Raw genomic sequence first — 25,387 nt, 5'->3', positions numbered from 1 at the left:
CAGTATGCCCACCTATCTAGCTAAATAGTCATTGAAATATAGTTTACAGGAGAGTATACACACTTCCTCCTCAGTAATCTACCTGCCTGTTAATTAGTGAGGTTGACTGATCAGTCATAGGAAAGGCAGTCCATAGATATTTATTTGAGATATATATATATATATATATATATATATATATATAATTTTTATTGAAAACATTTTGGATTTTATACAAAGCACTGAAAATGTTACTAGTCTTACAAGTGTTAAAAACCATGCCAGATAAATTACAAAAATGTTGTACAAAACCCTGTAATGTAAAAGTTATCACTATTTCTTTATACAAAACACATAAAAAAAGATAGTCCAGGACTTGACAAGAGTACAAAAAACATTTTTTTATGCATCCCTTTTGACATGAGGAAGACCAGTGAAAAGTTTCTTTTTCCAATACAAGCATTTATAGCTGAAATGATAATTGGTGTTTTTCTTTTTGTTAACAAGACTCCCCTCTTTATAGCCTGGCTTTGGGAAATGTCGAGCTGACAGTGGCTACAGTATCTGTTTCCTTGCGCTGTTGGGCTACTTTCCTGCAGTGAATGAAGATGTAGATGGGATGGATGAACACCAGCAGAGTGAGAAGAGTCAGGGCAACGTCCACCTGCAATAGATCAAAACGGAGTTAGTTTGTGTCACACTTGGGGTCATTCCATTTTCAAGTAACTCCTTTCAAAATGTACATCTAAACCTGAACTGAAACAAAAAAAAAAAAGACAGCTTTCACTCAGATGCTGCCAGACCCTTGCTAGGGCAGAGGGCTCAGTATGACAGGCCTGGTATATCAACCACTGTCTTACTTATTTCATAAATAAGACTGTGGAGCCTCCTAGTGGCAACACCTAAACATTGTTCAGTATAGGTCTGGCAAGCATTACCTTAGAGAAACGATACTACATTTTTTGGGTAAAGGATGTCTGGTTTTTGAATGAAAAAACAATATACATTCTGACTGAATGAATCTTACTGATCTTGAGTCTTTCTAAAAATGTGTTCTTGTGATCTCCCTGATGAATCTGTCTTAGTATAGCCAAGATATGATTAAAAAACAACCGATCACAAGAAAAGTAGATAAAGATCCTGAATGTTCTTTGGCCAGCCAAGTTTGCATCAGATTGACTAATCAAAAATGTGTGTGAAGCCCGAGACTGACTGCAAGAATGATGCATCATGTTAATAAATAATCTGTACTACACCCTGACAGAATCTTCACTGATCATGTCTGCGATTGCACTGTAATTATGCTGTTAGGTATGTTTCTCACAAGCATTCAAGTATGAACTTGACTATCTTGGATTTGATGTCCTACAAGTTTCATTTGTCCAACACTTGTGTTGTCTTGATCCTTGCCTGAGACACTTACAAAAAGGGGGTCGCCACCCAAGGCTCCTTGGACCAGGGCGAAACAGGGGTATTGGAGCAGAGAGAAGACAGCTGACAGACACATCATCAGGCCATAGAGCTTCCCAAAGTGATATGCAGGAAAACTGAGAGACAGAGAGAGAGACGGAGACAGAGAGAGCCAGATGTGTGTTATTGATTTCTCCACCAAAAACAAAGTTCACTAGCTCTTAGCGAGTTCTAATTTCTAACTGTGTGCATTGTTTTGTTTGGTGTGTGGCACTCACGCAATACTGATGAAGGCTGCATTGCCCCCGTAAAGGAAGGAGCGATTAAGGACCTGAAGGATGAAGGTGAGGTACTGAAGCGGGAGGAGAGGAGTGGAGGCGCTCACAGAGAACAGCAGGCACTGGAGGGAGGTGAGGAACAGGGAGAGGGAGGAGGACTGCAGGTCTGCATCTTGCTCCGTCTCCCCTGCAGGAGGAGATAATCAAGATGGTTGGAAGAGAATGAGTCAGATCTTTGATCCACACCAATCTGATCCACCACTCATGGATTTACCTGGAGCCAGAGGCTTGCCCTTGTGTCGGTCCATGATGAGGCCGTTCCAGGGAGCACACAGCACTCCACACAGCTGGGTGAAGGCAAACGCATTGGTGTACTGACTCACTAGGCAACCAGAGAAAGACGGAGGGTCAGAAAGGGAGACGAAGAGGAAAAGCAGAGTTATGGGAGAGAATTAGGAGAAGGCTTCAAAATACAGTCACATATTACTAAGCAAAGAAGGTAAATGGTTTGAATGTGTTACCCAGAGCGGGGTCTTTGTTGGCCAGCCGGTTGAGCATGGGGTTTAGGGTGCCGATGAAGAGGTAGTGCCTCAGCTGCATGATGGACAGCCACAGCAGGTGCCACAGGAAGAACCAGGACAGCACACAGCTCCGGAAACTGACTGGACAGAGGGCGTATGTGTGTGTGTGTGCACTGACATATACTTCATAGGCATATAACACCTAGACTGTCATTTTCCAAGCTCACTGTTCCACACCTGACTGATGAAACAGCATTAACCCTGACCCATAATGATACCTTTCACTGAGTCCTGGGCCTCTGAGCCATCCTGAGGTGGTGGGACAGTGCTGTCCATCTGCTGACTGCTCTCCTGCAAATCTCGCGCCATGGCTCCAGCCCTCATCCTCTCCAGCTCCTCCACGTTGTAAGTGTTGGCCTTTTTAAAACTGAATCTGCAACAGCAGGAAGAGTGAAGGCTCAGGGTCATCAAGTGTGGTTTTCAGTTGTAGTGCACCTCAAGTTCACTGATTGATCCTGAACTGCATGAAGGGCAGACAAAAGACAAGGCTGATCTTCAAGAGGGTTGAGGGGTAGCATCATTCTCACCCGTAGGTATAGTACTCTGACGGATGGTAGGGAATGTGGCCTCTTGGCATCAGCAGGAAGGTCCGGAGAAGGTGTATGATGCTACAGATGGACAAAAACAAGAAGGAGGCATGGAGAGAGACTCCCTGTTCATGCAGTACCTGGAATGCAGGGGAAAACTCTTGATTACACATACAGATGGATAAATGGGTAAATGAGTCAGACCCCTAGCAGTAAACATGGGTACAAAAACACAAAACTTACCTATCTTGTACATAGACCTATAATACCTTTACTCAAAATACCATACCTATGGCTGGTAACTTTAATTTTTTGGAAGGTCACAAGTTGGATCTGTCTCCAGTCATGCAGTGATCAAATGCCATAATATTTCCACTTGTTATTATGGTGACTATGTTCGATTAAGCATTGAGTGTTATAGATTATTGTCGTGTTTTGGCCAGAGGAGGCCACACTACAGGAGTGGCCCAGATCAATCGGTACATGCTGTCTTTCACAGTCTAATGCAATGTCCTCAAGTGATTGTTGAGGAGGAGAGAAGATCTGAATTGGACGAGCCACATCTCACCTTCATGATGAGAAAGACAGCTGAGGAGGAGTCAAAGGCACCGCTGTAGAGGGTGATGACGGTGGAGCGATGGGCGGGGAACAGGTTTCCCACCTGCATGTTGGTCAGAAGGAGCAGAATCCCTCCCACAGCGATGCAGGACAAGGCAGGGAAGAGCAGCACAGAGTACGCTACACAACAGTGGGAGGTAAATCACAAGTTGAACACCGTCAAATTTTTCTGTGCTTCAAACCAGGTGAAAAATGAACACATGGTTTTGACCCCATTTTGAGATCAATCGCCACATCTTCAGTGTGATGTGCGTGTACCTGCACTGGAGAACGCCACCAGGAGGGTTCCAGTGGTGTACAAAGATCTAGAGAAAGAAAGAAGACCGTATTTACAATGGCTATCCATCACTCCCCTGTTCATTAATCAATAAATCCTGTAAATGCTGCATTCTAAAGATTTACATAGCAATTGGGAAAACACTATTTCGCAAAGTAAAATTGTATGTTATATCGTTTTGTCTTATTTATTTATTTATTTGTCTGGCTGGCATTTCACGGGTGTGCCCTTCAGCCCAGTGGCCTTATTTCTCAATAGGAGGCTGTTAAGGAGGTTTCTTCACATCAGTGGTGTTGTATTTGAACGTAATCTCTCAGCTTCTGTCAGACACTCCCTACTTTTTATCTCTGTAAACCTCAACTTAATGCATGTAGTCCTAACTGTAAACTGTAGAAATAACTGAACTGCATCCTGATAATTTGGCCGTGATGCTTTATGACCAGCGTGCGATGAACAATAACATATGATGGGACTGTTTGCCAGCTGCTTTTTCTACTCATATCATGTGAAGATTTACAAACACAAAGTTGTGGCCACAAGTACAAATTCATTTGTTTCAGTGCTTCGTTTGACATTTGGGTTACAAATTAAGCTTATAGTGAATCAACAGCTCAGGGCAACAACAGTAATGAAATGTAATTTGGCTAAAGAGAATATCCCGGAGAAAAATGAATAGATTAGAATTAATGAATAGACCTGAACTGAACTCACACTGCCAGCAGTCTGGTTGCCATGGTGCCACAGCGATCGAACAGGTAACCATTGAGCAGACACAGGAAGTTGTTGAGGAAGGAGGCGATGGTGAAGACCAGAGAGAACTGCTCATCCTGGCCGCTACAGTCTGCAGGACAGAGAGCGAGACAGAGGGACCAGTGGCTTTTAACAACATGGGAGCCATAATTCAGTTTCCCCTCTTTATCATTATCACTCAAGCTATAATATGTTGAATCAGCCATCAGTTTGGTCTTTATCCTTCGCAGGATCACGTCCAGACTGAGGGTGAAAACTTCTCAAAGAGCACCCCTGCCTTGTTCATATTTCCACCACGGACTCGGAGCTTGACTGGACCATCCTGACCTGATGGTGGCTCAGTCAAGGCATATGATCCTCCTGTTCAAGCGTGTTTGAATTCACTGGGAGCAGGCTGGCTGGTGCTCGTGTCATGTGAACCAGTCCAGGACTTGACAAGAGTACAATCTGACAGTGATCCAGGCAGCAGCTGGTGTGTGCTTAACTCAACAACGTTCACTCACATAGACTTTTTAAATCAATTTCCTCCGCTAAATCCACTTACTCCACTGCTGTGCTGGTAATGGGTGTGAGAATCCCTGGCTTAACTAGTGCATTTAATTTTAGAGCATTTTTTTTTTTTTTTTTTTTGTGAAATGATTCAGTTTGATTTTACTTTGTCAACCATGATTTGAGTCAACAGTACTTCTAGCCATTTTTCGGCATTTCTGCTTTATTCAGTAGCAATAGTGGAGAAAGACAGGAAAGTTTCTTAGGAAAATAGGATTGGAAAATTTCTTCTGAAATGTGAAAAAAAATCAGACATTACTACTGCATTAATACTACAGTGTTGTTTATTCTTATTGCCAAAAAGAGTTGCAATTCACATTATTCTATTAGATCACCATGTTAAGACTTTTCTTTAAGAATTGTTAATAATTTGATTCAGAACATGTCATATAGATTCAGGCTGAAGTCAGAACAATTTATTCTGTTTCTTTCTTTTAGCGGATCAGTGCATTTCAGTTGTCAGAGTTTCTAATGGATGCATTGATGCAGTGAATTAACTGTTACAGCCTTAGTTATTAGTGGTTATACAATTCTATCGACAACCAAATGGACAACTGATGTCCAGAGATGCAAGTCTCTAAATTTAAATTTTGTGACTGTTGCACAAACTGCTATGACACAGGGTTGTCTCTACACATGACTGGCAATTTTATTTATTCATTCATTGATTTGAAAGGTTTTTACTTTTTTATGGTTCCTTTATAACATAACAGATGTACAGTGTACATAATGCCATTTATCAGTTACCCCTGTGATAAGATGGGACTGTTTACTCTGATGTTACTGTGTTCTAGTGGTTTTATTATTATTATTATTTTTATGTGGAGCTGTGTACTTTTTAATTCCAACATGTCAGATCACAAACGGCATTAACCTCACCTCGACTAACTCTGACTCTCTATTATTATGGTAAATTATTATAATGCCTTTCAAATATGGACACTGGCTATTGAATTGCAGCTTCAATAGCCACATCCTGTCTTTAAAGGAGCATTCCACTGGAACAAAGTTCATGCTTTTAAATGAAGAAATTTTCTGCTTGAGTCAAAATTTAAAGTTTTATGGTGCATCTTTTTTTGTCATTAAGGTTGGGTATTCTTCTGCAAACTGATTATCAAATGATTCTTTCACTGTGAAGCTTGTGGCTTTAGCAGTTGCCCCAGCTGCTTTCAGTTAGCTCACACATTTTCTCTGGGGTATGTACTATATGTAGGTCTATGTATTTCAACTTGATAAAGGCATGAAAACAAAAAGGGATGGGGCAGAGGCAACTGCAGTCACACCTGAGGTGTACCCAGCATTCATACTGAGGAAAGCATGAGCATCCCATCCCACACCAAGTTTCTTACCTGTCCTGGACAGTGTGTCATTGGTACCAGTTATGTTGATACACAACTGACTGAAGTAACCATCCTCCTTCAGCACAAACACCAGCGAGGCATATCCAAACACCACACCTGCAAAGCACAAACACTCCAGCATCCCCGAGGCCAGCGTCAGCCTGTAGCGCAGCCTGGTCCCGCTCTTGCACCCTGACATGCTTCTTTCCTCCAGCTCTCCAGGAAAATCAGAGGGTGCTGGTTCCACTCAAGGGCTCTTCCTTGGAGAAAGTCGTCTCCGTCCCCGTCTTGCTCACTTTTCTGTTCCTCTAATCCCTCCTTGAGGTGATTTAGGTTTTCCTGACAGGAAAAAAGCAAAACCTAGGAATGCTGTAAAATGAGCAGGCTGAGCCACTTTGAAGCATCACAGAGGATGATGCATACTCCTTCACACCTTCCTCTTGTGAAAGACACAGTGACACTAACCTTCAGATAGGCAAGAACTGGCTCCTAACATGCCAATAGTTTATTTTGTCCACTTTTAACCAGAAAGGCTTGAAAACAGCAGACATAAGGCGCCAGGTGGAGATGACTGTAATCCAGATTAGTTTAGATTATCTGTCCCAACGCGTAACGGCACATGGCTGCTCACTGTGAAAACACACTGCTACAACTTGCCTTTAACATATTTTTATATGCAATTATCATAAAATACAAGATCACATGAACATGTGATAATTTAATACTGAGAGCTAAATGCTGTCCCTTTTCCATTGTGGAAACATTCAGAACTATACAAACTTTGTCACCACATGTCAAAACACACGTCACCACAATCTGTGCCGCCTTGGCCAACTTTTTGAGCCCCCAGGTAATCTACAGATAAATATTGTTAAGAGAAACCCGCAGCACAGTAACTTACCTTATATATTTCCGTGCCCCAGTCTCTGTATGTCATGCACTGAGCTGCCTCTCTCTCTCTCTCTCTCTCTCTCCGCCCGTTCTGCTGAGATCTGTCGCGGGGCCAAGTGGAACGCACACAAATGCACTGATAAGTCAACGTCCAGGTCCCAAGCAAGACGGGAACAATAGGGGTGCCATATGAGCTCCTATTCAAACTGTAATAATGCATGTACATGCTTGCCAGTGCCATGTGGATTTGTGGTTTTCACTGCTCTTTCTATATTTCTCCAACTCTGCAAGGCATCTATATTAGGCTACCCTTATGAAAAGTGAGTGTTTTAATCCTAAAGCAACTTTTAGAGGGACATTATCACAAAAAAAATAAAGATGTCAGTTGACAGGGAAAACACATGGAAGTAGTAATTAATTCTAACTGCATTTATTAATTTGGAAAATTGAAGCACAACAATCTATAAACAGTGTATTATCTAAAATGCACAAAACAGATAAAAGAACTGTATGAGCAACAGGGAGAACCATCCAACACATAATGTTAGTAGGTGATGGTTAAGTTTACTTTTCTGCTGCCTGAAATGCTCAGGTTTTCTTGTCGTCACAGTAATAGAGGTGTTCATTCACTTCTATGTCATAGTTAGTGCTGCTGTTGTACTGGACTGCATTTTACTGAGGGGTGTTTCTGATATTCTGCCCCCCTCATGTTTATAAATAGGGAGGAGAAAAAATTAGAAACACCCCTCAATATAATGTAGTCCAAGTTAAGACCTCTGCAAACTACAACCTCAATAACAAACATAGAATTAAATGTACACATTCTCCACAATGTCACCAAAACTGAACATTATAAACTTTGCTAAAAGGTAGAATTTATGGCACTGAACTGCATTAGATTGTACAGGTGGAGCTGATAAAGTGGACACTGAGTGTAAGGCAGACTTTTTTGGATCACGTTTGCTTATATACTGGAACTCGTTGGGACCCCGCAACTGTGCAGAAACATGGCTGCAGTTAAGAGAAACTTTATTTTTTTGTTCACATTCACTCACTCCATAAGATCTGTTTTAGACCTGCCATAATAATCATTCATGTGTGCTCAGGCGGACAGCTGTATCAAAAGAAAAAACTAACATGTGTCTGACGTATGGAAACAAAGAAAACCAGTTGGTTTGTAATGCACCTTTTTCACAGCAGCCATTTGGACATGAAATGGCAGGTAAACACAGCTGTTAGTGACACTAATGCAGGTTCTGCTTCACTTTGGTGTTTCTCCGAGGAGAGAACAGAACCTGAATTAACATCACCAGTGACACCTGAGATTACCTGCTATTTCATGTCAGAGTGGCTGCTGTGCAAAAGGTCTGTGGACACTCACTGAAATGTATACTTTGTGAAATGACTCAGGTATGGCATTTTAAAAATGCATACTATCACTTGATGTAATTCATAAACATTAATAAAATTATGTAACAAATTTCTTTCTGTAGCTATAACCTGTGGTTTATGCTTAGCTGTGTCTGCTGATGTTACTAACGTCCACTGCAGAAACATGTGGATTAATAATCTCAGTCAAAAGCAACTTAGACAGTCAGTACACTAGATGTGGGTCTACTAGTGCCAATTTACTGAACAGGAAACCTAAATGAGATACTGGCCCCCCTCTATTGTGAACATCAAATCTGACAGCTATTGTTTTGTATTCTTGTTTTTATGTTTAACTCTTTGATACACATTTCCTGCTCATTTTAGCTCTGCTAATTTTCTTTTTTCTTTCTTCTTTCTTTTACAATATTTCTTGGGTTTTCTTGTCATGTTTGACCAATTTCAGGTTTCAAAGGGTTAAAAAGACAAAGATGTAACTTGCTTTAATGAAGTGGAGAACACAGAGTAGGTGCCAAAGACATACTCAAACAAGGTTTTATGAAGCAGAGGTTTTTTGGCTAGGGAATTATCAGAAGGAAAAACTGGATTGATCTTCCCGAATTAACTTGCTGTCCTATAACCTCTCTCACTATTTCTCTGTCACTCTGTCTGTCTGTCTCTGTCTCACGGGCACAGGCACAAAACATTGTGTCCTCTTCACCTGCGGTGGGTTTTCATGTGTGTGTTGAGGTGGGCCCTGCGTGAAAACTGGCGGCCGCAGAGCTGGCAGGCGAAGGGACGGAGGCCTGAGTGCAGCAGCTCGTGGCGCCGGAGGTGGCTCCGCCTGATGAAGCTCATCCCACACTGTCCGCAGTGCTGTGTCCTCTCCCCCGTGTGGGTCAGCCGGTGGCGCTTCATCACACTCAGGAAGGGGAAGCCCTTCCCACAGTCCTCGCATACGTATTTGATACACTCGCTGGCTCGAGAGGCCATGAGATAAGGTTCCCTGCTGCAATGCGGCCTACTTCCTGTCTGGCTGCTGCTGTGGCCTGAGGCGTCTCCGTCTGCTGAGTATTGTTCATAGAGTGACATGTCAGGGGGGTCTCCTGGTGCTGAGGTGTGCTGTGATTTTGATGCAAGTGAAAAGTTGTAATATGCCAACACAGGGGTGTCAGGCAGGGAATCGGGGTACATTTGACTCAGCATCCCTGGCTGGAACTCAAACCCATTATCCAAATCCACACCTGGAGATGCAGACAGGTCAGGGCTCTCTGCCTCCCTCTTAATGTGGAGCTCCACATCAGTGAGCTGGCCTGCAGCTGGGGAGAGGCTGAGCTGCTGCTCCATGTCAACAGCCTGCTTGAAGCTTGTGCTCTGCTCTGTGCTGCCCTCTGGAGGTTGACTGCAGAACTGCCACCCCGTCGGCGAGCTGGTACCTGGCTCAGCTGCATCCTGTTGCTGGGATACCAGAGGAGAGCCGGGGGAGAGTGCAGGAGCTGCGGGCAGAGACAAAGGTCGTCTGAGGTCACGATCACAGTCGTCATCATCATAATCATGATCATCAGTGATGCAGCTGTACATTATAAAAATAAAAATTCCATTACGTGTATGCGCCTATTCTCTATACACATATTCTATTGATTCTGCAGATATATTTCATTATACATATAGCCTAGGCAAAGGTTCTAAAGCTCTATAGATGTACTTTGGTATATTTCATTTTTAATTACTCTCATAGGGTATGCAAAGGTCTTCTGTTATACTCACTGTATTGAGCTACTCTAGAAAAATAAAACAACAAATTACAAAATTAATAAAGATACATTTCTCTCCTAGTGTTGATAGGTATATTTTGTGTAGTCTATTATTGCCCCTGTAGAGTGTGCACCTGCTGCTGTAATACAAGAACTTCCCTAATTCTTTTTATATCTATCTATCTATCTATCTATCTATCTATCTATCTATCTATCTCCAGTCCAGTCCAACTTTATTTATAAAGAACTTTAAAACAACCACCATGAACCAAAGTGCTGTACAGAAAAACAAATAAGAGGCATAAAAGACACAGCTCACAAGAGGCATAAAAAAATACAAAAAAACCCCAAAAAAAACAAATAAAACAAGGTAAAAGACGTAAAACGAGTAAAATAACAGCCATACAGACAGCGAAGAGGCCTGTTTAATGTGCAGAGGCAGGTCATTCCTATTCTATCTATCTATCTATCTATCTATTTATCTATCTATCTCTCTGTGTGTTAACCTTTGAGTTGCAGTTGTCCGTCAGCAGCTGCCTCCTCATGGACTTGCTCATGTTTGACGATAACTGCTTCAGTCTTGCAGTCTGCCAGCCTCAGGGCTTCCTGTTCAACACAACGACAAAGCATTATAAAGGTGAGATAAGTGAGATTTCTACTGCCCCACACCACAAAATTACCACAGCAGACACGGAGTGGACTGTCGATCAATATCAATGACTCAGCAATTACAGAGACAGGTTCCCACTAGTGGCTGGCAGAAGTTGATAAAGGGTGTACATTACGTAATTCCCCATTAAGGAACCATGCAATAGTGCATGTTTAGTGTAATATCTGCAAAACTTATCCCATACATTTCTCCTCCCTTTTAGCCAGCCACTGGTTTCCACTCATTCCACTACGATATGAAAATGAACTTTCAGAGACTTCAAACTTTCTTCACACCAGTATTCCATCACCGTAATAAAGTCGTCCACATTAGTTTTCATAAAAGCAGCAGCACTGTTGTGTTTTCACGACTTGAAATTGGGTGCAGTGAAATGGTCTCTCTGCCAGCAAGTAGTACCTGTGGAATCACTTGTTTTGCACGGCTAATTATCAGTTCAATGGCTTCTGGATAGCAGGGAAAATTGCACGTAGGTAAATAGTAGTAAATGGGCCAAACATCCAATTTCACTGGTATGCTCCTTTAAGATTGTGTGATTTACCTTTGGAAAACTGGCTATTCTGTACTTAAGTGATTGAAGGCTGAACCAATCAAGTGTGAAGAGTCTGGATGAAGGGCCTCGAGACACACACCTCGGCCTCTGTGGTTTGTGCTCCATCTTTCCATCCGGCAATGCTCTCCCTCTGACCAGAGTACAGCTGGAGTCCTGCTCTGTTGCTTCCTGTAATTTGGCAGAGACATCATCTCATCTATTCTTATGTTGTACAATTCTAATGAGTTAAATTACAGTGAAATAAAACGTCTCTATGTTTTGCTCGGGGCCCCTGCAAGCCCCCCTCATGGTCACCTGGGATACTGACACAGATAAGGAGTACAGTTCTGCAAATACCCATCTCACCACAGAGGTTCTTCTTGAGCTTTGTGCGGCTTTCACATCCTGGTATTATAACCACAACAATCTGCCACGATTGATTCGTCATTTTATCAATATGCAAAACCATCCACACATCAGAATGCTCGATATTCAACTGATCTGAAGCTCAAATGTCCCACACAGAAAGCTGAAGTGCGTTGGAAAGGGACTTCATCGGTGCAGTGACTTCTTGTCAAATGAGAATCTAGGGATGTATTTCGCCCACAGGTACATGGCTTTATGCATGAGAGCCGGATTAAACTGATACGTACATCACAGCAAAACACTGCAAACATATTAACATGTTTACTGCCAGACATTCGTGAGGAATCGCGGTCCAGATTTTGCAAGAGAAGGGGAAAGAAGCTTGCAGGACAACGGAGGGAGTGGGGTGTCCGACAATGGAAGCATGGCACATTGTGAATGCCTGTCCCAGCCTTCATCGCCCGGCACACACAGCTTACCGTTTTCTGCGGCGTTTTGACACTCGTCAAGTAATTCGCCAGTGGTGAAGTGTACTCCCTGGTCTGCGTTAGTTAGGACCAGTCTCAGTTTCTTCCTTAGCATGCCATTATCGAGCTTTTCTCGGTTCAGCTCCAAACGCAGCAGGGCACAGTAATCGACCATTAGTTTGTTGATCTCTGTAATGGCGGAAATAACTAGTTTCTCCATGATGGAGGACAACTGAGAGTGAAACATCGTCATGTCTGCCGTGCTCGGCATGGCTCACCGACGGCCGGCTGGTTTATTAAGTGTTATGGCTGGCGAACTAGTGAGAGGACCGGCAGGAGTTCAGCTAGCCATCCTGTCTCATGTCTGTCAGATGGAAACGGGGACGCGCCTCCTTCTGAACCTGCGGGAGCTCCTTTTACCGTAATGACTCGTGTACCGCGAGCAGCACGCAATCAAAAGCAAACAAATTGAATGCGCATATACCCTCGGATCGGTACATATTCTATCTACCAAGAATAAAACAAAAAGCTGTATAATATTTTTCTACAGATGGCCAGTAAATCGGATATTTACAGAATTTACAGCGTGTTTTCACTGGGAGCCAGTGAAACAAACAAACAAACAAACAAACAAACAAAAAGTGGACCTGCTACTTCTTTTGTTTCCCATTTCTTTTATTACAAAATGTATTGAACAAGTTGTGATGTGCACACATCAAAAGGGAGAATATATTGTACGCGCTCACTGGACAACGACAATCCAAAAAGGGGCAAGTGAGCATTACAGGTTTTCTTCAGGCAAACAAGCTGAAAACACTTTTTTGTTTAAAAACGTGGTATGCCTGAGTGCTATATGGTCTGCCTTTGCTCCATTTGATGTTTGGGATCATACCTTATAAAATGATGTTAGCCTATATGTAAAGTAGCTACAGTGGCTGCTCTCGTCATTCATTAACAAACGTTCAGCACGAGGAGAACATATAACAATATCAAAAAAAAAAAAAATTTGTTTGTTTCTTGTTGTTTCTAATCAGGCCTACATGCCTTATGAATACAATATTTTTTTTCCCCAGTGCATGTATTTATTCATTCAGCTCTATGTCTTGCATCGCTGTAGAACAACAAAATAAACAGCTGTAATTGGTCCTTTGCTTTTATCTTTTGTTTTTAGTGTCTTTTGATTTGTGGTGGAGGAGAAATTGTAAGCTACTCCATGTAAATTGTTTTAGGGATTGATTTTATTGTTGCAGCTTGGTTATTGTATGTGGCCATGGCAAACCAGTAACAGGAAGTGATCAATGCACTTGGTGTCCTTGAGGCCAAAACATGAGAGCATGGCAGCATGAACACAGCAGGTATGGGGCGGTCTGACTGGTCCTAAACTCCCACAGCTGGAATCTACAAAACTGGCACTCTCATGCACATCATATTTTGGCTGGTACATCACATTGGAGTATTCATGAAACGTCACAGCTGATCATTTTCCCAAAATACAGTCATGGTCCTCCCATGTGTTGGAGGACATGGGGAGAATACAAGCATTCTTGACTACAGTCACAGTTCTTTGTCAAGCTGTTAAAAGCTCCATTCCCACTGTGCTACTAGTAAGATCTAATTTCTACAGCTTCTCCATGCTGCTTTTTGCAGTTTACACTTAGTTGAAAATGTATGTGGCATATGAGGGGAAAAATAACCAGGGGGCAGATGTACAAACGCTGCAGAAGCATGCATGTGCTGTTTTCTACACAGAAATCAGAACTTATAAAAAAGAGGGTGTGGTGAGATTTTTTTAAACGTAAAGTGCATTACAAATAAAATGTATTATTATTATTATTATTATTGTTGTTGTTGTTGTTGTTGTTGTTATTATTATTAGAATGTGCATACCACCCCACAGACTTCACACCATGCGTACACAGAAATTTGGCTGGAGGCTGGAGGAAAAGTGGCAGAAAATAACATATAAGTGGAAATTTACCTGACATTATTGTAACTTCATTATTTCAATAAACTAAGTATCCTTAATATCCAATTTCATTGTGCATGTATGATTTTTTACAAGCCTATTTATGTTTTTTTTTTTTTATCATTATTTATGAGTGAGAATGGTGCACTGTGTCACACATAATACAGATGGATTGATGGGTGGATTTATTTAGTGGCACATGTGTGATTTGTTAATAGTCAGTATGATTAAGGGACACTGCTGTCCTTTTAGCTGCCATGTCTAAAAAAAAAAAAAAGAATGATCAGCAACAGGTATTTATATAGAAATGAGCTAATTAGGGGTTTGTCAGCCTCCATTTATGGCTGATTGTGAGAGTGGGCATTAGGCTTGTGCAACAAAATTACACCAAGGCTGAGAATTATTAAAACAGAACCATGCGTACACACGGCTTAATACATCTGACAGAAGGAATGAATATGCATATTTCTGGCTTTGTGCGCACACACAGTTTAGTCATTAATCTACAGAGTTTTATACATCTGGACTCAGAACAGGGATGTACCAGGATAAACTGCAACAATGATGCTCTCAGAAAACAAATGTTAGAGCATAATTAGTATATCTGTTTTTTTAAGGAAACTGACACTGAAACAATGGCAAGTCATACAGTCATACAAACAGAATGTGTGCATCAATAATTATTACCCTCCACTGCCCCATGGATTTTTTCCCAAAATTTCTTCTATAAGCTTTCTTTACCAGAGACGTTTAGAGAAGTGCAAACTGTACAACTTGTTTGTTAACAGAGAAGGACGACCTTTTTGGGTAAGGCTTTATTTTTTATTTTATGATCTTCACCTCTACCTTTTATACAAATAAACTCAACTTGACTTAAGAAAAAAGAGAGAGGAGAGCAGCAGGGAGATACTTGTGAAGGTGCAGAAGAGGTGGAGCAATATCTTCATACCCTGAGAAACAGTGAGACCCAACCAACAAACCAGAAAAACATTCAGTTTCACTTTAATTTTCTTTTTCCAAGTCACCTGCTGTCACCCCTGGCTAGGTGACAGCAGCACTACTCCCCCTAGTGGTGAGAGGTCTACCAAGCAAAACAAATGTTTACAAAAGTGGCTCTTATAAATACTTTGTGTTTTCTTTTAAAAGGTATCTGACAATCAGTACATGTTATATTGCACCACTGCAATCCTTGAGTTTTGTAGTGTTATTATCCAGTTTAAAAAACAACTAAAGGTTTTGGTGGATTTTTGGTAGACAAAACATTTTTTTGGTCCGCTGAGGTGCTGTTCATGATGAAATAGCTGTCCCCCAACATCATGAAAATGCCTATGCTGCATGCATAAAACATTTGGGGTTTAAAAATATGGTCCGCCTACCCTCCCCTATTCCCTTCCCGTTTAGCCCTTCTCTGATTCCTACAGTGGAGGTAGATGTGGATTGGGTGAACACAGGTGAGGAGAGACAACAAAGTCAAGGCCACATTTACCTGGAGAGAGAGTGAAAGAGAGAGAAAAGGGGTTAAACAGACAAAGTGGGTTAAAAACAATAACAAAGGACAGTCTAGACACTATACAAAATAGTTCCACAACAAATCACACTGACTATTGAGGTTTTAAATCACATAAGTGCTGGATTGAAGCCTCTTACAAAGAGAGGATCACCGTGCAGCTGGTGCTGGATGAGGTGCAGCACTGGAAACTGGAGCAGCAGCGTCACAGTTGATAACGACATGACCAGACCAGACAGCTTCCCAAAGTGACACATCGGGAAGCTGCAAGAGAGGAGAAGGTGGTGTGAGGGAAAGGGAGGATAAGGGAAAAAAAGACATTTAGCCAACTTCTACTACATTCCTCCTCCACAACATGAAGAGCCTGGTTTATTAGAAATCAGACCTGTGAGCATGAGAACGGTGAGGTGTTTTCATGCTGGTTGCTGTTTTGGTCTTGTTTGTCATTATTATGCTTTGTTTGAGAGCTGCTCCTGGTTATCATAATATCCACATTACATCAGGCATTAGACCAGGCGCTGGCTCTCTTGCCTCAGTGCAGTGGAGGCAGCCAAGTTTATCACTGAGTGTATTTTCATTATTTTTATTCTTTTATATTTATGCTTTTACCTATTGGCCACATTTGCATATTTTCTTTAAAAATGTTATTACAATGCACCATCAAATAAAATATGAAGTAAACTAAGGATGGAGATGAGTAGAGAGACAGAGGAGTAAATACCTCAGTATCAATATTGTGATTATATTGATGCTTTCTGAGGACATTTACAAAAAGCCAGCATGGCAAAATGGTAATAAACATCTAGAAAACAGAATATATTAAAATAACAGAAGGATTATGTGGGCACCAAACACATGAAAAGCTCCATTTTTTCTTACATAGGAAGCAAAGGCTTGGAAACAGAGAGTGGATCCTTTTGTGTACTTTTGTGACTTTAAGTCTGTTTAGTACCCAAATAAATCCTTCTCTAATTTGCATATATTCTGGCATCCTTTTTCTGAAATGCAGACTTTAAAACCAGGAGGAGACAACAGTAATGGCATATCACAATATACTGTTGATATATTGTCCAGCCTTAAGTGCATGGTGTGAACGTACGCAATGCAGAGGAACGCTTGGTGCCCTCCGTAGAGGAAGGCGCTGTTGATGACCTGCAGGATGAAGGAGACGTACTGCAGAGGGAGGATGGGACAGGAGAAACACACGCAGAAGAGAAAACACTTGAAGGAGGTGAGGAGGAGGGCGAGTGAGGAGGAGCTCAGGTCTGCTTCCCGCCTGGTCTCCCCTAAGGGAGGAGGAGAGAAATATGTGAAATATTTCTAGGAGCTCATAACAGCAGGAAGGTGTAAGCCAGGTTACTCAGGCATAAGATATTTATTCCTAATCTCACCTCAGTTTTTTTTTTTTTTTTTTTTTTAGGATTGAGATATCGCTTTGTCTTAAGTTACTCCAGATAACTACCCACATCAAGAGTGCAGTAGTCAAAGATTTGAGCTAAGTTTATTTGCTTTATTAATGTTAATAATGTGGCACAGGCAATGGTCGTTTGTTTTACTATAAAGTTTATAATAGTTACCCGGAGCCAGAGGCCGGCCCTTGTGTCGGTCCATGATGAGGCCGTTGAGGGGAGCGCACAGCATGCCGCACAGCTGGGTGAAGGCATACGCGTTGGTGTAATGACTCACTGCAGGAGAGGGGGGTGGACATTGAGGAGAGGGAAATGTTGTGGAAGATTAAAAATTAAAAAGAGTGGTTGAAAAGGGAGTGCAAGTGCTTAAAGTACACCGATGAGCGGAGTTACATTTACACAATAATCTGAAATAGGCTATGTATACAGTTACAGATTACTGGTTATCGTTACACTATTTTGACTGCTTCACTAAATGGAACTTACTACATGTTTTAATACTTTTTGATTACTTTCTAACAAATGTTTTAAATAAGGTAAAGCTGACAGTTCTAAACCTTTACTCAAACGTTTTGGGCAAAATGCCATTATCACCTCTACATGTCTAGTGGTTTGGTTCCTATGGGTAGCATTTTGTGTTAGCTTAGCATAAAGACTTGAAGTCTATGGGAGTTGTTAGCCTAGCTCTGTCATTGTTTTATGTCTGCATCATTACATCAAGTAGAAAATAACTACATGTCTTGTATGTAATTTTATATAATTTTACATTATACATTTCCCTGTAATTCAGTAGGACATGTTTGGGATCTTTGGAAACTTTGGGACCTCCACTAGAATTTAAAATAAAGTGCTGTAGCTTTTTTTTTTTTTTTTTTTTTAAAAAACAAAACAAAACCTCAGCCGTGCATCAAGGATGAACTCATTAATAGGCCCACCAGAATTGAAGAGGTTGATTATGTTATACGTTACCCAGGGATTGGTCACTGTCAGCCAACCGGCTGAGCATGGGGTTGACAGTGGCAACGAAGATGTTATGACAGAATTGGACGATTGCAAACCAAAGCAGATGCCAGAGGAAGAGTTGGGTCATCATGCAGCTCCAGAAACTAGGCACTGTTTGGAAATAAACACTATTAAAGGAGAAATCCACCCTGAAATACCCTGAAATTTGCTGGTTGCAGTGCTTCATTGAAGTGTAATATTCAAACCCAAGTTGCCATTGCCTTATGGCTCCAGCATTACATCAAATACAACATATCTTGATATCTTGTGCAGCATTTTATTTGGTATCTTTGGAAACCCTGCAATCGCCACTCAAATTTAAAATGTCTTTTGTTCTTTGGGTTTGAACAAAGCTCAGCCACACAGCAGTGGTGAGCCCACCAATGGGATGTAGGTAGTAAAGTAGGTAGTAAAATTACAGAAAGCAGATGTAGAGGTCTGACCTAAATCTGCACATTACCATATGCTACATGCTTCATGAAGATACATAACACTTTAATACATTTACAAGCTGACATTTGAAGCAGGAGGGGCCCCCTGCATGCACAAAAATGCACACTACCTTCTTCTTGCTGGGGCTTATACAGCACTTTATCCAGCAATGATGAATCTAAGCTGTTAGCCACTGCTCCTTCATTGGTTTTGAACTTCTCCACGTCCTCCCTCTGTACATCTTTCCTTCCTCTCTCCTCCTCTGCTCTTCCTCTCCTTGGGCCGGGACAGTGCACCCTGTCAAACAGAGCTGGTGAGTGACAAACACATTTCAACTGCCATGGCAGGCCAACAGGTTCCCAATAGGAAGGTAGTGTTTTTCGTTCTGACCCATATGTGTAGTTCTCTGGGACTGGGTAGGGGATGTGTCGTCTGGGCATTAGGAAGATAGTACGGAGGAGATGGATGGTGCTGCACAAGAACAGGAAGAGAAAAGAGGAGTAGAGAGAGACCCCTCTTTCATACAGCAACTAGGAGACAGACAGGGAAAAGGGGAAGAGGCACGTGTTTCATTTGAAGACACAATAAATGGAAACAGCAAACTGTACTACAGACTGTGTAGCAGGGCAGCCACCCCTGATCTTCACATATTACCTTTATGATGAGGAAGACGACAGCGGATGAATCAAAGGCCCCGGTGTAGACGGTGATGACAGTGGAGCGATGGGTGTCAAACAGGTTCCCCACCTGAACACACACCAAACAACAAACTGATGCCAGATTCTTCAAAAACCTTTCATTTCTCTGATACATTTTCCTCACACACACACACACACACACAAAAAAAAAAAACAGCTGGACAATAACAAACCTGAGCATTGGTGACGTATAAGATGGATCCAGAAGTCATCAGACATGACAAAGCAGGGTGCAGCAAAACTGACAGATCTGTGTGTGTGTGCATGTGCATGTATGTGTGTGTGTGTGTGAGAGAGAGAGAGAGAGAGGGAGAGAGAGAGAGACAGAGAGAGAGAGGCAGAAAGGCGGGGAGAGGGAGAAAATAGCAGAGATGGTGATACAGAGGCACAGAGAGATTATGTTTGTCCATGTACAATCACAACATCGTACTCCTGATATTTTTGATTTTAATGAAAAACTACAACCCACAAGAAATACCTGCTGTTGACAGCATGATGCAGAGTGTCCCACTGGCATACAGAAATCTGCACACAGGTTAAAAAAATGCTTAAAGATTAAAAAAAAAAAAAAAAATGTTAAAATGGCTCCGGTCACAACTCCTGATTCTTCATGTTTCCTATTATTTTGAGTGGAAAATTATATCATCGATGTGGGGTTTATGCTCACAAACAGGTTGCTTATGAGCAAAAATGTAAACAGGAAAATAAAGATGTTCACTGTGAACTATGGCTTTTTTATGTTACCTTGCTGCGAGGCAACATAAATCTCCTGTAAACTAACTCTGACCATGGACTATATCAGCAAGGAAGTGTGCAAAGCTTTGATAACTACTACATTTGCCGGATACTGTTTACAAATTTGTTTTCAGATCACTCCCAGAATACAGAATGTGACTGGATGACAGCTGTCTTTTCTTATCATTTCTGAAAGATCAGCATGCAACTTGCAAATTCTTTGGGTAACTCGTGCAAAATTCCTTTGACACAATTTGAAATAATGGTTAATCATGTTAAAGCTTATTACAATGCATGCCAGCAGATGATGATGTTGCAGTCAGCCTGTAATTATCCTCTTACTTTAAGCAAGTTATAAGCAAGGAAATGGACAGTTAATCAAACATACAGTTGAAAGCATATGATTAATCTATAGTGGATTGCACAGCTGTAAACTCAATACTAAAAAGCACATAACTGCTCTCCTGTCCCTCAGCAGCATCTAAGGGCCATACAAAAAGGAAAATCATAAATCTCTTTATTTGGTGATGAATGCTGTGCTATTTTGTCTTGTTTTACAACCAACCTGCTGGGTTAAGACCCTGTGGTCATTCTTCTGGGTAATTCAACTCACTCAACCACAATGGCGAGTTAACTGCAGGGTTATACCTTCCCTCCTGCTACTATTCACTCAACCAACCCTGCTAAGTCCATTATTGAATAAAGCATAATTCCAGACACACTGTGCTCACATAGCTAGTAGCCGTGTTACTGTAGTTCCAAAGCTGTCGAAGATGTAACCGATGGGGAAGCGTACTATGTTGTTGGAGATGAGGGCAACCAACATGACCCAGGAGAGCTGCTCATCCTGACCGCTACAATCTGAAGGAGAGACAGGGGGAGGGATGAAAAAGGGAAGCAGGGAGGCATACAGTATAAGGTGATGAGTATGTGTGTTTTTGGTGTGTATGAGGGTATCTGGGGGCCTTAAAAATCTCCAAAGGTCTTCTCTAAATTAAAGCCCTTGAGTGGCTTGATGCCTTTCAGGGGCTTGATGCTTTTCATTTACTGTAAAACTTTGTGTAGATGTGCACTGCAGAAGCAGAGGGTTTTTGTCATTAGCTTGTTAAGCGTGACTTTATGTTTAACACTGTCAGCTGTTGCTAAGTGATGTTTCAATGTGGCTGTCAGCAGCACAGACATTTGTGTGAAGGACAACATATTTGATCTGATGATACCTTAATTAGCCGCAGCTAATATTTTAAGACACCAAGTCCCGTTCCTGGGGCAGTGAACCTGGGATGCCACTCACTCCCTGTGCAGGTGCAGCTGGGGGGCGTGGGGAGTCCAGTATGGTGGCCTCAGCATTGCTTCTTTGCAGATGATGTGTACCTCTACTCCTTGAGATGTATTGTGTCACCACTGTGCTGTGGTAAGTGTACTGCACTACTGTAACTTGATTGTATTTTTCATTACAGTAGCCAATTATCTGCTGTACATTTAAATTTACATTATCTCTGCTTTAGCTCGCTTAGTTTGGGAAGATAGTCTTAAAGCATACAGAAAGGCCAGAGCTGCCTATTACCCATCCCTTACAGAGGATAATAAAAACAACCCGAGGTTTCTTTTTAGCACCTTGGCCAGACTGACTTAAAGTCATAGCTCTATTGATCCATGCATTCCTATAGCACTCAGTAGTAATGACTTCATGAACTTCTTCAATAATAAAATTGTAACCATCAGAGACAAAATTAACTGTCCTTAAGCATTGAAGCCTTGTGGATGTAAAACCTGACATATATTTAGATTGTTTTTCTTCAATCAACTTTCCTGAACTAATCGCGACAATTTCCTCATCTAAACCATCTACCTGTCTCCTTGACCCCATCCCAACCAGGCTGCTTAAGGAAATTTTACCCTCTACTTAATATGATCAGTCTGTCTTTATTAACAGGCTATAAATCATGCTCCTTTAAACTAGCTGTGATTAAACCTCTTCTTAAAAAAACTACCTTAAATCCATGTGTTTTAGCTAACTACAGACTGATTTCCAACCTTCCCTTTCTCTCCAAGGTCCTTGAGAAACTAACTGGGATGCAGTTGTGTGTTGTATTTCTTCATAATAATGGTCTATTTGAGCTCATTCAATCAGGATTTAGAACGCACCACAGCACAGAGACAGCTCTGGTGAAAGCTACTAATGACCTCCTTATTACTTTGGACAAAGGACTTCTCTCTGTACTTGTCCTGTTAGAATTTAGTGCTGCATTCAACACCATTGACCATCTTATCTTATTACAGAGACTGGAACATTTAATTGGCCTTAAAGGAACTGCACTAAACTGGTTTAAGTCCTATCTATCAGATCGCTTTGAATTTGTACATGTTAATGATGAATCCTCCATGCGCACCGAAGCTCTACATGGAGTTCCACAAGGTTCTGTGCTTGGACCTTTACTGTTCATCTTGTATATGCTCCCTTTAGGGTGTAATCAGTGTTACCTTAGATAGCATTGCACTGGCCTCCAGCACCAACGCAAGGAATGTCAGTTATTTTTGACCAGGCTTTGTCATTTAACTCCCACATTAAACAAACTTCTAAGTCTGCCTTTTTTCACCTACGCAATATTACAAAAATCAGGCACTTCCTTTCTCCAAAAGATGCAGAGAAACTAGTCCATGCATTTGTTACTTCTAGGCTGGATTACTGCAACTCCCTACTCTCAGGCTGCCATAACAAGTTTCTAAAGAGTCTTCAGCTGATTCAGAATGCTGCTGCATCTGTTGCCTGGAACTACAAAGAGAGGTTATATTACTCCTATATTAGCTTCTCTGCATTGGCTCCCTGTAGAATTTGAAATCCTCTTCATTACTTACCAACCCCTTAATGGTCAGGCACCATCTTATATTAATGAGCTCATAGTGCCTTACCACCCTGCTAGAGCACTGCGCTCCCAAAACGCAGGCTTACTTGTGGCTCCTAGAGTCTCCAAATGTACAACGGGAGGCAGAGCCTTCAGCTATCAGGCTCTGAGAAGCAGACACCCTCTCTTTGTTTAAGAGTAGGCTTAAAACTTTCCTTTTTGATAAAGCTTATAAATAGGACTGTTCCATAGTTATGCTGCTGTAGGCCTAGACTGCTGGGGCCCTTCCATGATGTGCCGAGCTCTCTCTCTCTCTCTTTCTCTCTCTTCTCTCCTTCCTCACATATCCATATTGCATTAATGCATGTTACTAACTGGCCGTCTTCTCTCTCCCGAGGTTTTGTGCTCTCTCTTCTCCCTTCTCTCTTCCTCTGTCACTTTTCATGTTTATCAGTATCTGTTAGGTTTCTGTCAAGTGCCTTGAGATATCTTTTGTTATGATTTGACTCTATACAAATAAAACTGAATTGAACTGAATTGAATTGACCTGAACTGAGTGTGGTTCTGTTGGCCTCATCAGGCTGTGACCTTCAGCGTGCCCTGGGGAGGTTTGCAGCTGAGCGTGAAGCGGATAGAATGAAGATCAGCACCTCCAAGTTTGAGGCAATGATTCTCTGCAAGAAAAGGTGGTTTGCCCTCACTGAGTTGGTGAATGAGTCACTGCCTCAAGGGGAAAAATTCATTCTTGTTCACGAGGGAGGGTAAAATGGAGTGGGAGATTGACAAATTCATTAGGGCAGCGGCTGCAGTTATGATGTTGTCATAGCGGGGCATTGCGGTAAAGAGGGAGCTGAGTCAGAAAGCAATGCTCTCAATTCATTGATCAATCTTTGTTCCAACCCTCACCTGTGGTCATGAGCTCTGGGTTGTGACTGGAAGAAGGAGATTGCAGATACAAGCACTGGAAATTAGCTTTCCTTACAGGGTGGGTGGGTGCACCATTAGGGATAGGGTGAGGAGCGCAAACACAGGGACTTGGAGTAGAGCCACTGTTTCTCCACACTGAAAGGTGCCAGTTGAGGTAGTCTGGGCAACTAGTTAGTCCCCCCAAGGCACTCTGGGGGGGATGATATATCCCAGCTATCCTGGGACCATCTCAGGATCTTACCAAGCTTAACAAGCTAGTGACAACAATGTTTCTGCTTCTGAGTTCTAAAGCACATGATTTGATGAACTGTTAACCTTAATTTTTACAAGGTGGGAGCAGCCGAATCAACCCATGAATGCTTCATAAGATCACTTTGTAAAGCCTGCAGAAACCCTGTGTTTGTGCCTGGGTGCATGAAGGCATGTGTTCCATGTACAACCATGTTCTTGTACCTGTGTACAGAAGTTGGTCTTTTCCCGTGGCATTCACACACTTTTCGGCAAAATAGCCGTCAAGTTTCAGCACATACACCAGAGATGCCCAGCCGTAGGCAATCCCTGTGCAACACAAGCTCTCCATGAACCCTGTCAGCAGCGTCAGCCAGTGGCGCACCTTCACTTTTCCCCCACAGCATTCAAGCATGTTGTCAAGTGTCTCCTGGCTGTAGTGTAATGGTTGTGATGGGGTCACCTGTTTTCTAACTTCTCTCTGACCAGGCTGGTTGGGTGAAGAGGTTGTGAAACTCTGGCAGGAATGACTGCAATCACTCAGGTAACCTAGAAAAATTGAGATATTACCAAAGATGTTAGAGTTTGATACACACATCAACCTTTGTGTTTATAAGTGAGCACAGCGACATTGCAAAGTCTCATTAGGTCTGCACATTTTATCTTGATCCCTGATTACAATAAAGCCTTTTGTAAAAAGTATCCAAAAGTCATACTTGAGTAACAGTAAAGATATCTTATAAAAACTAAAAGTCACCCTTTAAGAATATTACTTAAGACTTAAAGTAGTTTTAGGCAACAAAACCTCTTAATTAAAGTTAGGGAAAAGTTATATTTAGGCAACAAAATGGAGACTAGACGGTCTCATACACAAAAGGTTTCTCTGGAAATGAGAATCAAACTCTGGTTTCATGCGTGAAGGTCCTGTGACTTACCTGCCTGCCATCCACCCAACTACTTCCTTTGTGGACTTTGTCGGTCTTTTTTTTTTTTTTAAAGATTATTTTAAATTTTTGGCATTTCTGGCATTTCCCTTTATACTACATTACTATCCCCCATGTCTCGTCCTACAGGGTGCCTTTGGCATCAGTATTAGACACAGAAAAGTGTGACCAAGCTGTGGTATTTGACGCCCTGGGAATGAGAGTGGGCTGTATCTGTTACAGGTGGGGCTAAGGCAGCATCACTGTGGGAAGGCTGCGATCTTCCTGTTCCAGATCAGTCTCTACTGAAAGCCACTTAACAGCACCGTTAAGCAGTGTAATGTCAGGGGACTCACTAGAAAG

At 41.8% G+C, this 25,387-nt stretch overlaps 3 protein-coding genes across 6 annotated transcripts; all 3 read right to left on the bottom strand.

Annotated features, from left to right (window-relative positions):
* Window positions 1–171: 171 nt before the first annotated feature.
* LOC115376915 (solute carrier family 43 member 3-like) lies at window positions 172–7,303 on the bottom strand. Of its 2 annotated transcripts, none has more exons than XM_030076788.1 (12): window positions 7,211–7,303; window positions 6,319–6,648; window positions 4,382–4,511; window positions 3,652–3,698; window positions 3,344–3,513; window positions 2,776–2,915; window positions 2,467–2,621; window positions 2,189–2,329; window positions 1,942–2,049; window positions 1,668–1,854; window positions 1,403–1,526; window positions 172–643 (listed from the first exon to the last, which is right to left on the bottom strand). In XM_030076788.1, exons 2-12 carry the CDS (start codon window positions 6,506–6,508, stop codon window positions 497–499), a joined length of 1,539 nt encoding a protein of 512 aa, XP_029932648.1. In that variant the 5' UTR covers window positions 6,509–6,648; window positions 7,211–7,303; the 3' UTR covers window positions 172–496. The 2 variants fall into 2 exon arrangements, with proteins under 2 accessions (XP_029932648.1, XP_029932710.1); XM_030076850.1 differs by lacking the exon at window positions 172–643 and adding an exon at window positions 650–1,191 and having other exon boundaries at window positions 1,321–1,526; window positions 7,211–7,298.
* A 327-nt stretch (window positions 7,304–7,630) lies between these two features.
* On the bottom strand, window positions 7,631–12,715 carry LOC115377059 (zinc finger protein 316-like). Of its 3 annotated transcripts, none has more exons than XR_003929878.1 (5): window positions 12,367–12,715; window positions 11,622–11,710; window positions 10,829–10,928; window positions 8,039–10,064; window positions 7,631–7,990 (listed from the first exon to the last, which is right to left on the bottom strand). XR_003929878.1 is itself a non-coding variant. In XM_030076999.1 (4 exons), the coding sequence occupies exons 1-4, from the start codon at window positions 12,623–12,625 to the stop codon at window positions 9,286–9,288; spliced, it is 1,227 nt and encodes a 408-aa protein (XP_029932859.1). In that variant the 5' UTR covers window positions 12,626–12,715; the 3' UTR covers window positions 8,013–9,285. The 3 variants fall into 3 exon arrangements, 1 of the variants encoding a protein (XP_029932859.1); XR_003929940.1 differs by having other exon boundaries at window positions 11,531–11,710; window positions 12,367–12,504; XM_030076999.1 differs by lacking the exon at window positions 7,631–7,990 and having other exon boundaries at window positions 8,013–10,064.
* Window positions 12,716–15,692: 2,977 nt separating this feature from the next.
* Window positions 15,693–24,545, bottom strand: LOC115362428 (solute carrier family 43 member 3-like). Its single transcript, XM_030056355.1, has 12 exons — window positions 24,327–24,545; window positions 20,835–20,964; window positions 19,847–19,893; window positions 19,542–19,618; window positions 19,325–19,417; window positions 19,061–19,200; window positions 18,801–18,967; window positions 18,206–18,349; window positions 17,405–17,512; window positions 16,927–17,113; window positions 15,968–16,091; window positions 15,693–15,806 (listed from the first exon to the last, which is right to left on the bottom strand). The coding sequence occupies exons 1-12, from the start codon at window positions 24,514–24,516 to the stop codon at window positions 15,693–15,695; spliced, it is 1,521 nt and encodes a 506-aa protein (XP_029912215.1). The 5' UTR covers window positions 24,517–24,545.
* Window positions 24,546–25,387: the final 842 nt, after the last annotated feature.

The sequence above is a fragment of the Myripristis murdjan genome, chromosome 1 (assembly GCF_902150065.1).
Source record: "Myripristis murdjan chromosome 1, fMyrMur1.1, whole genome shotgun sequence".
Taxonomy (NCBI): Eukaryota; Metazoa; Chordata; class Actinopteri; order Holocentriformes; family Holocentridae; genus Myripristis; species Myripristis murdjan.
This window is presented reverse-complemented; position numbering and strand designations above follow the sequence as displayed.

Coding starts and splice junctions, on each gene's coding strand:
- LOC115376915 (XM_030076788.1), bottom strand. CDS start 6,508: ATGTCAGGGTGCAAGAGCGGGACCAGGCTGCGCTACAGGCTGACGCTG. Junction 4,512..6,318: donor TGACACACTGTCCAGGACAG/GTAAGAAACTTG, acceptor TCTGTCCTGCAG/ACTGTAGCGGCCAGGATGAG. Junction 644..1,402: donor TGGGTGGCGACCCCCTTTTT/GTAAGTGTCTCA, acceptor GATCTATTGCAG/GTGGACGTTGCCCTGACTCT.
- LOC115377059 (XM_030076999.1), bottom strand. CDS start 12,625: ATGCCGAGCACGGCAGACATGACGATGTTTCACTCTCAGTTGTCCTCC. Junction 11,711..12,366: donor TCAAAACGCCGCAGAAAACG/GTAAGCTGTGTG, acceptor GCCAAATTACAG/GAAGCAACAGAGCAGGACTC. Junction 10,929..11,621: donor CACAAACCACAGAGGCCGAG/GTGTGTGTCTCG, acceptor TGTGTTGAACAG/GAAGCCCTGAGGCTGGCAGA.
- LOC115362428 (XM_030056355.1), bottom strand. CDS start 24,516: ATGCTTGAATGCTGTGGGGGAAAAGTGAAGGTGCGCCACTGGCTGACG. Junction 19,201..19,324: donor TCGTCTTCCTCATCATAAAG/GTAATATGTGAA, acceptor TCTGTCTCCTAG/TTGCTGTATGAAAGAGGGGT. Junction 18,968..19,060: donor CCAGAGAACTACACATATGG/GTCAGAACGAAA, acceptor TCTGTTTGACAG/GGTGCACTGTCCCGGCCCAA.